The 16,142-nt window shown below is 38.9% G+C and overlaps 1 protein-coding gene across 9 annotated transcripts in view; it reads right to left on the minus strand.

The window, feature by feature from the left end:
• Window positions 1-16,142, minus strand: part of ATRX (ATRX chromatin remodeler) — a 297,464-nt gene that overhangs the window by 153,734 nt on the left and 127,588 nt on the right. For all 9 annotated transcript variants that reach the window (XM_025883129.2, XM_073880898.1, XM_073880897.1 and 6 more), the window contains 2 exons: window positions 15,045-15,138; window positions 182-284 (listed from right to left, as the gene is read on the minus strand). In XM_025883129.2, coding sequence (XP_025738914.1) covers window positions 182-284; window positions 15,045-15,138 — 197 coding nt within the window. The remainder of the gene's footprint in view (window positions 1-181; window positions 285-15,044; window positions 15,139-16,142) is intronic.

Raw genomic sequence — 16,142 nt, forward strand, 5'->3', positions numbered from 1 at the left:
TCCATCAGATTTAGTTAAGAAACAGAAAAAAAAAATCAACATGTCATACTATTTCTGCATACTTACACATTCAATAAGTCAATCCTTCCACAAAGGTGTGAAAATGTAAATAAACCAGAATTAAACTAACAAATGGAATGCAGAAAAGGAGGTAACATCAAGTACATAATAAATGTCTCACCTTGTTTTCACTCGATGAGTCTTCTTGAACCTTAATGCGTCGCCTTTTCTTTTTCTGTTTATAACTCCGCTGATTTTCTTCCAACTCTGCTTTCTTTGCAGACCTAAAGAACATTTAAAAGGCAAAACGAAATACTTCATGATGAATTTCCTTAAATTAATTGCATACTATTCTACAGCTAATTTCCCTCTGTGTACATTCCTTAAAAAGACAAGGAAAACAAAAAGCAAAAACTTCACTAAATAACCCTTAATTTTAATCCAGTGATCCATATTTTAAGCTATTCAGGGGGGAGGTTTGGCATAAGTAATAAGATGGATGAGAGCACATGGGTGGCTCACTCAGTTAAGAATCCAACCCTTGATTTCAGCTCAGGTCATAATCTCAGGGTCATAGGATCCAGCCCCACATGAAGTCTGCTTTAAATTCTCTCTCTCCCTCTCCCTCTGCCCTTCCCCTGACTTAGTCTCTAAAATAAATAAATTTAAAAAAAAGAAAGATGGATGGAGGGCCTTATTAATAGCCAATATACAAATGAAAAATATACACCATCTCTTAGGGAAAAAAGGCAGATTATAAGGGCTAGAGACTGTTTTCTTCATATGAGTACACATACATTAAAAAAAGAAAACAGTAACAACTTTTGGCAAAAAAAGGACTTCTGGGCTTAGAAACTGGTGTACAAAGTTACATATATAAAGACAGTACATTCAGGTCATAAATAGCAGACATACAGATCAATGAAAGAGAAAAGTGAGTCCAGAAATAAAACGTTACATTTGTGATCAACCGATTTTCCACAAGAGTGTTAAGAAAATGGAACAGGTAAAAAAACCATCTTTTTGATTAATGGTGCTGAGACAACTAGCTATCTACATGCAAAGGAATGAAGTTGGACCCCTATCTTACATCATATATAAAAATTAACTCAAAATGGATCAAAATCCCCCTAATATACATGTTCTACCTAACAAGACTACTCACTATTTCATTGTTGAAAAGTGAAAAAACAGTTATTTACCTATTAGGCTGGGGGGAGAAAAAAAATGACCTCTATTAAGACAGTCTGAAAATATGTATGACAGGAGAGAGTTAAGATGGAATAGAAGGACCCTAGGCTTGCCTCACCCCTCAAACACAGGTAAATAATTATCAAATCACTCTGAATACCCAAGGAATAGACCTGAAGACTGACAGAACAAACAGCACAATTAGAGGGAGAGAAGAGGGCACATTTGGGAAGGTAGTAAGTGTGGAGAGGTGGTTTAGGGGAGAAATGTATCATGGTTGCTGCAGAGAGGAAGGAGCCCTGGTGGCAGAGAAAGGTGAGAGAGAGCAGAGCACACAGGGATGCACACAAGAGGAATACTTCCCCAAAGCCACTGGCTGAGAAAATGAAAGGGGCTGATTTTCATGAGTTTTTGCAACCAGAGGGGCTCAAAGGCTGGAGTTTTAAAGGTCCCTGGGCTTGGCTGGGGTAGAGACCCGAGGGCACTGCCCTACTCCTAGACAGAAGGCAGGCAAGGAAGCAACCTGCAGGCAGATGACATGATCTGAGGATCACCTAAGGTGCAATGGGAGAGACTATTCCCTCCTCTTGGAGTGCATTTATGAGAGTTGGCATTGCATGTCCAGGGAGAAAAGAACCAGCAGGCGCCATCACCGCTACACTGCACACCTCAGCATAGGTGCAGACACACCTGCTGAGGGCAGCTAACCTGTAAACTAGATGTGTGGCCTGATTTGCTCCAAATACAATGACCCTGCACTCTGGAGTGACTGCCCTCCTGGGTCAAACCTGCATTAGTCCAGGCATGGCAAGACTCTCCCACAGAAGACCAGTGCAGATGCCCACCACACCAGGTCCCTAAGTTTGAAATTTAAAAAGTCAGCAGGCTTAGCTGGGATAAAGCCCAAAACGCACTGTATAGCAAGCAACCTGGAGACAGTATGAAAAAAATTATCTGAAAAACACCTAGGATGCACAAGGGGAAATTATTCACTCTTCTGGGAGGGCATTACTGAGAGCAGCAAGCACAGACTCCCCTCTACAAGGAAAAAAGACCTGGCTGACATCATTTCCCTCCCCCACCCCTCAGCATAAACCAACTTTAGGAAATAGTACAGCACCAAAAGAAGTATCTAATCTGCTTATACCAATTCTCACATCCCTGAGCTACACTGTTACTGCTTTTCTCAGGCAAGTATCACCAAGAAAGAGGGCAGGAGACCCCATCCCCAGAAGACCAGCACAAACCCAGGCACGCAAGACATCTACTTAACCATAGAGTGCTGCAAAGCTTCCATTCTAGTGGAAATAGCATCAGGTCTCTTTTAGAAAGCAGACCAAAGCACAGCTACTTAAAACTTGCCACACTCTGGCCAGGCTCCAAAGACCAGGCAAGGAGAACCTCTACAGACAACTAAACCGAGGGATAGAGTAGCCAAAATCCAGCAGCAGAGTGCATGCAGCACACACCAGAGACACTTCCTGAAGCGCCAGGCCCTGGACAATATATGACCTCTTCTTCAAAAAGCCATTACTCTCAGGAGCAGGGAACATAACAGGCTTCTCTAACATACGAAGACAAAAACCTAGACAAAATGCCAAGAGACGGAGAAATTCATCCCAAAAGAAAAAACAAGAAAAGGTCATGGACAGAGATCTAATGGAAACAGATATAAGTAATATGCCCGATGGATAATTTAAAGCAACAATCATAAAGATAGTCACTGGACTTCAGAAAAACATGGAAGACATTAGGGAGACCCTTCCTGCAGAAATAATAAAGGTAAAAAGACAATTAAGCAAAAATGAAAAACATAGTAACTGAGATTCAAAACAAACTGAATGTAATTACCACAATGATGGATGAAAGAGATGTAGAAACAAGTTATACAGAAAACAGAATTATGGAAAATAATGAAACTGAACAAAAGAGAGGAAGAATAATGATGGATCATGAGAGTACCCTTGGGGAATGCAGTGACTCCATCAAATGTAGTAACATTCGTAACATGTGCGTCCCAGAAGAAGAGAAATTAAAGGGGGCAGAAGGTGTATTTGAGAAAATAATAGCTGAAAACTTCCCTAATTTGGGAAAGGAAACAGACATACAGATCCAAGAGGCACAGAGAACTCCCATCAACATCAACAAAAGCAGGATAACAAGATATATTGAAGTTATATTTGTAAAATATAGTGACAAAGAAAAACTAAAAGCAGGAAGACAAAAGAAATCCTGAACTTACAAGACCCAAAAGGATAGCAGCAGATCTATCCACAGAAATTTGACAGGCCAGAAGTCAGTGGGCATGATATATAAAACGTGCTGAAAGGGAAAAATATGCAAACAAGAATACTCTATCCACAAAGGCTCATGGACTGAAAGAACAAATATTGTTAAAATGCCTATACTACCCAAAGCAACCTACAAATTTAATGTAATCCCTATCAAAATACCACTAGCATTTTTCACAGAGCTAGAACAATCCTAAAATTTGTATGGAACCACAAAAGACCCTGAATAGCCAAAGCAATCCTGAAAAAGAAAAGCAAAGCTGGGGGTATCATGATTCCAGATGTCAAGCTCTATTACAAAGCTGTAGTCATCAAGACAGTGGAGTACCAGCACAAAAACAGACACATAGATCAATGGAACAGAATAGAAAACCCAGAAATGGACCCACAACTATATGGTTTACTAATCTTCGACAAAGCACAAAAGGATATCCAATGGAAAAAAGAGTCTCTTTAACAAATGGTATTGGGAAAACTGGACAGCCACATGTGGAAGAATGAAACTGGATCACTTTCTTACACCATACACAAAAATAAATTCCAAATGGATGAAAGACCTAAATGTGAGACAGGAGAGGAGTACGCAGACAGTAACCCTGCCATCGGCCTTAGCAACTTCTTACTAGATAGGTCTCCCGAGGCAAGGGAAACAAAAGCAAAAATAAACTATTGGGACTTCATCAAGATAAAAAAATTTTTGCACAGCAAAAGAAACCATCAACAATACTAAACAGCAACCTTTGCATTGTGAGAAGATATTTGCAAATGACATCTGATAAAGGGTTAGTAACCAAATACATAAAAAACTTATAAAACTCAACACCCAAAAAACAAATAATCCAGTTTAAAACTGGGCAGAAGACATGAATAGGGAACTTTTCCAAAAAGACATACAAATGGTCATCAGACACACGAAAAGATACTCAACATCACTCATTATCAGAAAAATACAAATCGAAACTACAATATGCTATTACCTCACACCAGTTAGAATGGCTAACATTAACAACAAAGGAAACATCAGATGTTCGCAAAGATATGGAAGAAAGGCAAACCCTCTTACGCTGTTGGTGGGAATGCAAACTGGTGCAGCCATTCTGGAGAACAGTATGGAGATTTCTCAAAAAGTAAAAAATAGAACTACCCTATGATCCAGTATATGCACTACTAGGTATTTACCCAAAGGATTAAAAATACTGATTCAAAGGGATACCTGCACCCTGTAGTTTACTGCAACATTATCAATAATAGCCAAATTCTGTAAAAACCCCAAATGTCCCCCATCTGAATGGATAAAGAAGATATATGTGTGTGTATATATATATATAATGAAATATTAGTCATCAAAAATAATGAAATCCTGCCATTTGCAATGACATGTTTGGAGCTAGAGAGTATTATGCTAAGCAAAATAAGTCAGTCAGAGAAAGACAAATACCATATGATCTCACTCATATGTAGAATTTAAGAAACAAAACAGATGAACATAGGGAGAAAAAAAAGAGGCAAACCAGAAGACCAACTCTTGACTGTAGAGAATAGACTGATAGTTACTGGAGGGGAGCTGGGCAGGGGGATTGGTTAAATGGATGATGGGAATTAAGGAAGGCACTTGTTATGATGAGCACTGGGTGTTACATGTAAGTGATGAATCACTAAATTCTACATCTGAAACTAACGTTACACTGTATGTTAACTGGAATTTAAATAAGAACTTGAGGAAAAAAGAAAAAAAGATGAAAATATGTATGACAAAAGTCTTAAAATTGTACAACTTACTCAACAATGTCACTTTTAGTAATTTACACTAAGAGAAGTAATCAAACGAGTGTGTCAATATACCCACATGCATATATATGTGTATATATATAACAATGTGTAATAAAAATATTTCTATAGCTCTATTGTGCGTGTATACACATTTTTTTAAGATTTATTTATTTTGGGGGGGTAGGAGCAGAGGGAGACAGAGAGAGTCCCAAGTAGACTCTGCCCTGAGTGCAGAGTGTGATGTGGAGACTGATCTCACAACCCTGAGATCAATACCTGAGCCAAAACAAAGAGTCAGATGCTTAACCAACCATACCACCCAAGTGCCCCTACAAATATTTTTATGAGAATAGTATTTATACTAGAAAATAATGAGAACTATCTAAACATAGAAACCTAGAAGCTTATTTCAATAAAATTTGATAAAGGTTATAGGGGATAAAAAGATCAAAGTCCTACATATAATAGGTGAAACTATAAAATTTGTCAGTGAAAAGAACGATAAATCTATATGACCTTGGATTAGGCAATGGATTCTGATACGGGTCTTGTATCCAGAATATATAAAGCACTGTTATGAATCAACAATAAAAAGACAACACAATTAAAAATTGGGAAAAGAACTGACAGATGTTTCTCCAAAGAAGATATACAAATGGCTAGTAAGCACACGAAAAAAATGCTCAAAATTATTAATCACTTGGGAAAAGTAAATCTACATCACAATGAGATGCCACCACACACCAACCAGGTTGGCTATAATCAAAACAAAACAAAAATAATAAATGTTTGTGAAGATGTGCAGAAATCAAATTCTGGTGCGTTGCTGGTAGAAATGTATAATGATGAGCCACTGTACAAAACAGTCTGACAGTTACCTTAGAAAGTTGAGCATAGTGTTACCATATGACCCTACAATTCCACTCATAGATATATTCCTATGAATGAATATGAAAATATGACTACACAAAAATCATATACAAATGTTCACAGCAGCATTATTCATAAAACAGCCAAAAAATGGAAACAACCCAAATGTCTATCAACAGATGAAAAATAGATAAGTAAAATGTGGTATTATCTATACAATGGAATATTATTCAGCCATTAAAAGTAACAAAATAGCCAGGTAACCACAGCAAGATGGCAGGCTAGGAAACTCCAGGCTCTTGTTCTCCCACAGAAACACAGAATAAACAACATATGGTAAAAAGTAACTTTATGAGAACTCTACAAACCAGTTAAGAAACTTTAGTAACCAAGTGAACATCTAACCAAAAGTCACACTTAAAATGGCTGGATATTTTGTAGTGTTTCTGCTCATATTTGTTGTACTCCCTTTCCTGCTCAGCTCAAGGAAGTCACTCAAGCAACAGTAAGCTGCCCAATTCTCAGCTCCTCCCCCAAGAAGGAAGGTAAAGAGTGAAACTTGCTTGCAACACACTGGCTTTTCTAGGGGCTGCCCAATGGACAGGATTCTGTCTCCCTCAATTCAGAGCACACAAAAGCACATGAAAGGAGGCTCAACATCACTAACAATTAGGGAAAATACAAATCAAAACCACAATGATACCACCTCATAGTCTTTAGGATGGTTAGATTCCCATCCACACCATAAAAAATGGAAAAGAACAAATGTTGGCGAGGATGTAGAAAGCGTAGAATATGTGCTGTTGGTAAGAATATAAAATGGTACAGCCACTATGAAAAACAATGTGGCAATTCCTCAGTTAAACACAGAATTACCATATATGATCCAGCAATTCCACTTCTGGGTATAAAACCAAAAGAACCGAAAGCAGGGACTGAAGAGATATTTATACACCCATGTTCACAAAAGCATATTCACAATAGCAAAGGGTACAAGTAAGCCAAGTGTTCAATGATGGATGAAGAGATAAAATGTGGTATATGCACAAAGTGGAACATTATTTTACCTTAAAAACGAAGGATACTGTGATACATGCTGCAACATGGATGACACGTGAGGATACTGTACTAAGTGAAATGAGCCAGCCACAATAAGAAAACAAATACTGTATGATTCCACTTATATAAGGTACCTATATGAGTCAAATTCATAGAGACAGAAGATAGAACGATAGTTTCTTGAGGATGTTGGGGAAGGGGGAGTTATCATTTAATGTGTAAAGAGTTTGTTTTGCAAGATTAAAAGTTATAGAGATTGGTTGCAAAATGATGTGAGTGTACTTAACACTACTAAACTGTACACTTAATGGATAAGATGGTGAAGTTTAGGTTACATGTATTTTCTGATAATCTAAAAGTATTTTAAGAAGATAAAAGTACTAATACAAGATACGCATGAAGTTTGAAAACATTATGCTAACTGAAAGAATCATTAAAAAAATACTATATGAAACCAGATTGGGAAAAGATGGTGGAGGAGTAGGGGACCCTATTCCAACTGGTCCCCAGAATGGAGCTGGATATCTACCAGACCACTCTGAGCACCCACGAAATCAGCCTGAGAGGTAAGAAGATCTGGATCTCTACAAACAGAAGATCCCAGGTGGTTGGTTTCCAGATAAGAAGTGGGGAGTCATGATTCCACGGGCAGATATCAGAGGATAAACGACAGTGGGAGGGAGCCTGGCCATGGGGATCCAACACCGCTGGTGAACAACAGTCTCCCACACTAGGGACTGGGCACAGACTCGCAGACTGGTAGTGGCGGAGAAAGGACATTAGACGGAAACCAGAGCGGTGGGGTTGCACGTGCTAACGGGGAGCGGATGGCAGTTTTAGAAGCACAAAGGGCAGAAACGTGCCGCAAAACTGAGGCAGGAATGGGAGCGCTGCACAGGGCACACAACCCAGGACACTGCAATTTAGAAGAGCAAGACAGAAAGAGAGAGAGTGTGGCCTGGAGAGCTCACTGAAGAATAAACTGTGATCTCTCCCCTCTGAGGCAGAGAGGTGGAAACAGTCTCTTCTGCTCTGATTCTCAGAAAAGACGTGGAAAGCCACCAGGGAAAGCCACCAGAGAACAAAAACCCCCAAATACCCATTCCCACTGAGCCCATCCCCCGCCACAGGGGGAAGGGCAACTCTACACAAACAGGGTTGCCTGACTAACAGCATGGCAGGCCCCTCCCACAGAAAACAGGCTGGGAGAACAAGAGGCCAGCAAAGTAAGGTGCCTAGAAAACAGGTGCATCTTGCTTGAGTTATGATCAATAATTTGGGCTTTATACATTCCCTCAACCACCCATCAACAGAATGACTAGGAGGAGGAACCCCCAAAATAGGAAAGACTCAGAAGTTATGACTTATGCCGAAGATTTACAAATGGATGCAGATATAACCAAGATGTCTGAGATGGAATTCAGGATACCAATTGTGAAGACAATAGCTAAAATGGAGAAATCAATTAATGGCAACATAGAGTCTCTAAGGGCAGAAACGAAAGCTGAATTGGCAGAACTTAAAAATGCTATCAGTGAGATCCAATCCAATCTAGATAATCTAACGGCTAGGGTAAGTGAGGCAGAAGAACGAATTAGTGACCTGGAAGACAATTTAATAGATAAAAAGGGAAAAGAGGAGGCCAGGGAAAAACAACTCAGAATCCATGAAAATAGAATCAGAGAAATAAGTGACACCATGAAGCATTCCAATGTCAGAATTATTGGAATCCCAGAGGCAGGGAGAGAGAGAGAGAGAGGACTAGAAGATATATTTGAGCAAACTGTAGCTGAGAACTCCCTTAATCTGGGGAATGAAAGAAACATTCGTGTCCTACAAGCAGAGAGGACCCCTCCCAAGATCAAGGAAAACAGGCCAACACCCTGTCAGGTAACAGTAAAACTCGCAAATCTTAGAACCAAGGAAACCATCTTAAGGGCAGTTAGGGGAAAGAGATTCCTTAGGTACAGAGGCAGGAACGTCAGAATAACATCAGAACTATCCACAGAGACCTTGCAAGGCAGAAAGGCCTAGCAAGACATATTCAGGATACTAAATGAGAAGAACATGCAGCCAAAAATACTTTATCCAGCAAGGCTGTCATTTAGAATGGATGGAGAGATGCAGAGCTTCCAAGACTGGCAGAAACTGAAAGAATATGTGACCACTAAGCCGGCCCTGCAAGAAATATTAAGGGGGATTCTACAAAAGGAGAAAGACCCCAAGAGTGATATACAACAGAAATTTACAGGGACAATCTATAAAAACAATGTCTTCCCAGGCAACATGATGACAATTAATTCATATCTTTCAATAATCACTCTCAACGTGAACAGCCTAAATGCTCCCATAAAATGGCACAGAGTTGCAGATTGGATAAAAAGACAGGACCCATCCATATACTGTCCACAAGAGACTCATTCTGAACCTAAAGATACATCCAGACTGAAAGTGAAGGGATGGAGAACCATCTTCCATGCCAATGGACCTCAAAAGAAAGCTGGGGTAGCAATTCTTATATCACACAAATTAGATTTTAAACTAAAGACTGTGGTTAGAGACAAAGAAGGGCACTATATCATCCAACAAGAAGATCTTAAAAATTGTAAATATCTATGCCCCCAACATGGGAGCAGCCATCTACATAAGTCAACTGTTCACCAAAATAAAGACTCATATTGATAACAATACGTTAATTGTAGGAGACCTCAATACTCCACTCTCAGCAACAGACAGATCATCTAAGCAGAAAATCAACAAAGGTTTGAATGACACACTGGACCAGATGGACCCCAGAGATATATACAGAACATTCCACCCTAAAACAACAGGATACTCATTCTTCTGGAGCACATATGGAACTTCCTCCAGAGCAGACCACATACTGAGTCACAAATCAGGACTCAACCGATACCAAAAGACTGAGATTATCCCCTGCATCTTCTCAGACCACAATGCTTTAAAACTGGAACTCAATCACAAGAAAAAATTTGGCAGAAATTCAAACACTTGGAAGCTAAAGACCACTCTGCTCAAGAATGTTTGGGTCAACCAGGAAATCAAAGAAGAATTTAAACAATTCATGGAAACCAATGAGAACAAAACACATCAGTCCAAAACCTATGGGATACTGCAAAGGTGGTCCTAAGGGGGAAATATATAGCAATCCTAGCCTCACTCAGAAAAAGAGAAAAATCCCGAATTCACCAACTAACTCTACACCTTAAAGAACTAGAGAAAAAGCAACAAACAATGCCTAAGCCACACATTAGAAGAGAAATAATTAAGATTAGAGCAGAGATCAATGAATTAGAAACCAGAAACACAGTAGATCAGATCAATGATACTAGAAGCTGGTTCTTTGAAAAAATTAATAAGCTTGATAAACCACTGGCCAGACTTACCCAAAAGAAGAAAGGACCCAAATTAATAAAATTATGAATGAAAGGGGAGAGATCAAGACTAACACCAAGGAAATAGAAACAATTATTAGAAATTATTATCAACAACTCTCTGCCAATAAACTGAGCAATCTGGGTGAAATGGATGCCTTCCTGGAAACCTATAAGCTGCCAAAACTGAAACAGGAAGAATAGGCCAATAACCACTAACAAGATTGAAGCAGTGATCAAAAACCTCCCAAAAAACAAGAGTCCGGGGGCCTGATGGATTCCCTGGGGAATTCTACCAAACATTCAAAGAAGAAATAATACCTATTCTAATGAAGCTGTTTCAAAAACAGAAACAGAAGGAAAGCTTCCAGACTCATTCTATGAGGCCAGCATTACCTTAATCCCCAAACCAGGCAAAGACCCCATCAAAAAGGAGAATTTCAGACCAATATCCCTGATGAATATGGATTCCAAAGTCCTCAACAAAATCCTAGCTAATAGGATCCAACAATACATTAAAAGGATCATCCACCACAACCAAGTGGGATTTATCCCCGCGACGTAAGCGTGGTTCAACATTTGCAAATCAATGTGAAACAACCTGATAATAAGAGGAGAGAGAAGAACCATATGGTCCTCTCAATTGATGCAGAAAAAGCATTTGACAAAATACAGCACCCTTTCCTGATTAAAACTCTTTAGAGTATAGGGATAGAGGGATATTCCTCAAGTTCATAAAATCCATCTATGAAAACCCACAGCGAATATCATCCTCAATGGGGAAAAGATGAAAGCCTTTGCCTTAAGATCAGGAACACGTCAAGGATGCCCACTCTCACCACTATTGTTCAACATAGTACTAGAAGTCCTAGCATCAGCAATCAGACAACAGAAAGAAATAAAAGGTATTCAAACTGGCAAAGAAGAAGTCAAACTCTCTCTTTTTGCAGATGACTTGATACTTTATGTGGAAAACCCAAGAGTCCACCCCCAAATTACTAGAACTCATACAGCAATTCAGTAATGTGGCAGGACACAAAATCAATGCACAGAACTCAGTTGCTTTCTTATACACTAACAATGCCACTGTAGAAAGAGAAATTAGAGAAACGATTCCATTTACAATAGCACCAAAAACCATTAAGATACCCTGGAATAAACCTAACCAAAGAGGTAAAGGATGTATACTCTAGGAACTACAGAATACTCATGAAAGAAATTGAAGAAGACACAAAAAGATGGAAAACCATTCCATGCTCATGGATCGGAAGAATAAACAGTGTTAAAATGTCTATGCTACCCAGAGCAATCTATACCTTCAATGCCATCCCGATCAAAATCCCAATGACATTTTTCAAAGTGCTGGAACAAACAATCCTAAAATTTGTATGAAATCAAAAAAGACCCCAGGGCGCCTGGGTGGCTCAGTTGGTTAAGCGACTGCCTTCAGCTCAGGTCATGATCCTGGAGTCCCGGGATCAAGTCCCACATCGGGCTCCCTGCTCAGCAGGGAGTCTGCTTCTCCCTCTGACCCTCTTCCCTCTCGTGCTCTCTATCTCTCATTCTCTCTCTCTCAAATAAATGAATAAAATCTTAAAAAAAAAGACCCCAAATCACCAAGGAAATGTTGAAAAAGAAAAACAAAGCTGGGGGCATCATGTTGCCCAATTTCAAGCTCTATTACAAAGCTGTGATCACCAAGACAGCATGGTACTGGCACAAAAACAGACATATAGACCAATGGAACAGAAGAGAGAGCCCGGATATGGACCCTCAACTCTATGGTCAAATAATCTTTAACAAAGCAGGAAAAAATATGCAATGGAAAAAAGACAGTCTCTTCGGGCGCCTGGGTGGCTCAGTTGGTTGGGCGACTGCCTTCAGCTCAGGTCATGATCCTGGAGTCCCAGGATCAAGTCCCGCATCGGGCTCCCTGCTCAGCAGGGAATCTGCTTCTCCCTCTGACCCTCCTCCCTCTCATGCTCTCTGTCTCTCATTCTCTCTCTCTCAAATAAAAATAAAATCTTAAAAAAAAAGACAGTCTCTTCAATAAATGGTGCTGGGAAAATTGGACAGCCACATGCAGAAAAATGAAACTCAACCATTCTCTAACACCATACACAATGATAAACATAAAATGGATGAAAGACCTCAATGTGAGACAGGAATCCATCAAAATCCTAGAGGAGAACAAAGGCAGTAACCTCTATGACATCAGCCACAGCAACTTCTTTCAAGATACATCTCCAAAAGCTAGTGAAACAAAAGCAAAAATGAACTTTTGGGACTTCATCAAGATAAAAACCTTCTGCACAGCAAAGGAAACAGTCAACAAAACAAAGAGGCAACCCACAGAATGGGAAAAGATATTTGCAAATGACACTACAGACAAAGGGCTGGTATCCAAGATCTATGAAGAACTTCTCAAACTCAACACCCCAAAAAACAAATAATCAAGTCAAAAAATGGGCAGAAGACATGAACAGACACTTCTCTGAAGAAGATATACAAATGGCTAAGAGACACATGAGAAAATGTTCATCATCATTAGCCATCAGGGAAATTCAAATCAAAACCACATTGAGATACCACTTTACACCAGTGAGAATGGCAAAAACTGACAAGACAAGAAACAACAAATGTTGGAGAGGTTGTGGAGAAAGGGGAACCCTCTTTACACTGTTAGTGGAAATGCAAGTTGGTACAGCCACTTTGGAAAACAGTGTGGAGGTGCCTCAAAAAATTTAAAATAAAGCTACCCTATGACCCAGCAATTTCACTCCTGGGTATTTAGCCCAAAGACACAGATGTAGTGAAAAGAAGGGCCATATGCACCCCAATGTTCATAGCAGCAATGTCCGCAATAGCCAATCTGTGGAAAGAGCCAAGATGCCCTTCAACAGATGAATGGATAAAGAAGATGTGGCCCAGATATACAATGGAATATGACTCAGCCATCAGAAAGGATGAATACCCAACTTTTACATCAACATGGATGGGACTGGAGGAGATTATGCTAAGTGAAATAAATCAAGCAGAGAAAGTCAATTATCATACGGTTTCACTTATTTGTGGAACATAAGGAATAGCATGGAGGACATTAGGAGAAGGAAGGGAACAATGAAGGGGGGGAAATCGGAGGGAGAGATGAACCATGAGAGACTATGGACTCTGAGAAACAAACAGGGTTTTAGAGGGAAGGGGGGTGGTTGGATGCGTTAGCCCAGTGATGGGTATTAAGGAGGGCATGTACCGCATGGAGCACTGGGTGTTATACGAAAACAATGGATCATGGATCACCACATCAAAAATTAATGATGTATTGTATGGTGACTAACATAATAAAATTAAATAAATAAATAAATAAATAAAATACTATATGAAACCAATCATATAAAATGTCCAGAATAGGCAAATCCATATACAAGGTAGATTAGCTTTTGCCAGGGAATGGAGGGCAGGAAGAATGGGAAATGACTGCTAATGGGTACTGGGTTTCTTTCTGTGGTGGTGAAAATGTTCTCAAACTAGATAACGGTGGTGGCTGAAGAACTTTGTGAATATCCTAAAAACCACTGTATTCTACACTTTAAAATGATGAGTTTTTGTGTTACGTGAATTCCCAGTTTTAAAAATCTCCCCTTGTATCCTATTGTTATTTCCCTAACGTATGTTGCTATACTCCAGGCAGAACCTGGTAATGCTAATCTAAAAAGATCTCAAATGTTTTAAAATTTACAAGTACTGACACACATATCACATCCACAAAAACACAAACAGCCCATTTGATAAATAATAAAAAGATATTATTCTAAGGGAACTACACTTGATCTTAGCCAAAACGCCAAGATGCAATATTCTGCAGGAAACAAAAAAATTCTTAGAATGGTTAGTATTAGCTAAAATACTACATTAAGAAGTAAGCAGAATTTTAAATAACTACTAATCTAGATCAGTAGCTATGTGCATTAAGAGAACAAACAAACCTTAATTACTATAATACTAGTATACTACTAGGACCAATAATTAACATTCAGGAACATCTACTATTTGCCAAGTAAGCATATTATAAACCCATTCAATGTCCATAATAATCAATAAGGTAAGTACTATTGCAATCCCCATTTTAAAGACAAGGAAACTGAAGCACAGAGTATTCATACAAAGAGCAAAGAGTAAAGCCAGGAGGTAGTTTATCTACATAGCCTCTTATTTACTACACTATAGCATCCCCCCATAACAACCAAAAAGTACAGTCAAAGAGTGTTTTTGCACACTGAAAGCCCACCTGGTTTGTAACACATAATTCAAGCCTATATGTTTATATGTATTCTTACTTTTCACAATTAGTATCAAATCAAAATATTAAATATTTTACTTTATTAGTAACAGCAACCTTTCTACAAATAACGTGAAGCATGGTTATTCATATTAATTCTTACAATTTTTGAAAAAGTGATATAGTATTTACCTTGTTCTGGGCCGTTGTTCATCTTCAGATTCACTAACTTCTTCACTAACTCCTGATTCCTGGAAATCAGAATCTTCAGAATCTTCACTGCTCACTTGAATAAAAAAAAAAATACTAAATTAAATACTTCCCAACAGAAATGTAATTCACCAAATTTGTCAATACATTCACATTAAAACATGGACCACTGTGAGACTATCTATAGTATATATATTTGTGGATATTACACATCATACAGATTAGACCAGTTAATACTCAAATAGTATTTATAAAAATAATTCAAATGTGGGGCGCCTGGGTGGCTTAGTCATTAAGCGTCTGCCTTCGGCTCAGGTCATGATCCCAGGGTCCTGGGACGGAGCCCCACATCGGGCTCCCTGCTCCACAGGAAGCCTGCGTCTCCCTCTCCCACTCCCCCTGCTTGTGTTCCCTCTCTCACTGTGTCTCTCTCTGTCAAATAAATAAATAAAATCTTTAAAATAAAATGATTCAAATGTATTCTAACTATGGTTATAAAATTATGGTTCTATATTGAAATATAAGTATTAATTGTGTATGAATTAACAAAATGAGAATTTAACTATCAATAAAATAAATTCATTATTACCAAAGGTGAGTAAAAAGAATTCTGGTTATTCAAAACAAGCTGAAGTAGGCTGACCAAGATGGAGTAAGGGCAAATAAAGACTCTTCTGCCATTTATGACAACTAGAAACTATGAACAGAATACATAAAGAAGTGACCTAAGCACTAGGAAAAGGAAATAACAGTTGGCAGACTGGGAACTAAAATAAAAACCTTAATAATGATCCCTATCAAATTGGGGTTAGGGCATTGACTGTGAGTGTCATCGTTTTTTTTTTCCTTTCTTCCTGGTTTCAACAAGAAGGCAGGCTGAATTCCAAAACTATGCAGAGGGTGCTGACAGTAAAACTGGGAGAACCCCATTTCTACCCACAGCACTGAGAAAAGGGACCTGGGCCCTGCAAATCATAAAAATAAAGGGCATCTCCAATTTTATTTTTCTCTCAAAAATTTTTTCTGTACCAAAAGTACCACTATGACACAGGTATCTAAAACCCCAGGAGAATACCCATC

Source organism: Callorhinus ursinus, unplaced genomic scaffold, assembly GCF_003265705.2.
Source record: "Callorhinus ursinus isolate GAN/ISIS: 27379988/994484 unplaced genomic scaffold, GSC_fseal_2.0 scaffold40, whole genome shotgun sequence".
NCBI lineage: Eukaryota > Metazoa > Chordata > Mammalia > Carnivora > Otariidae > Callorhinus > Callorhinus ursinus.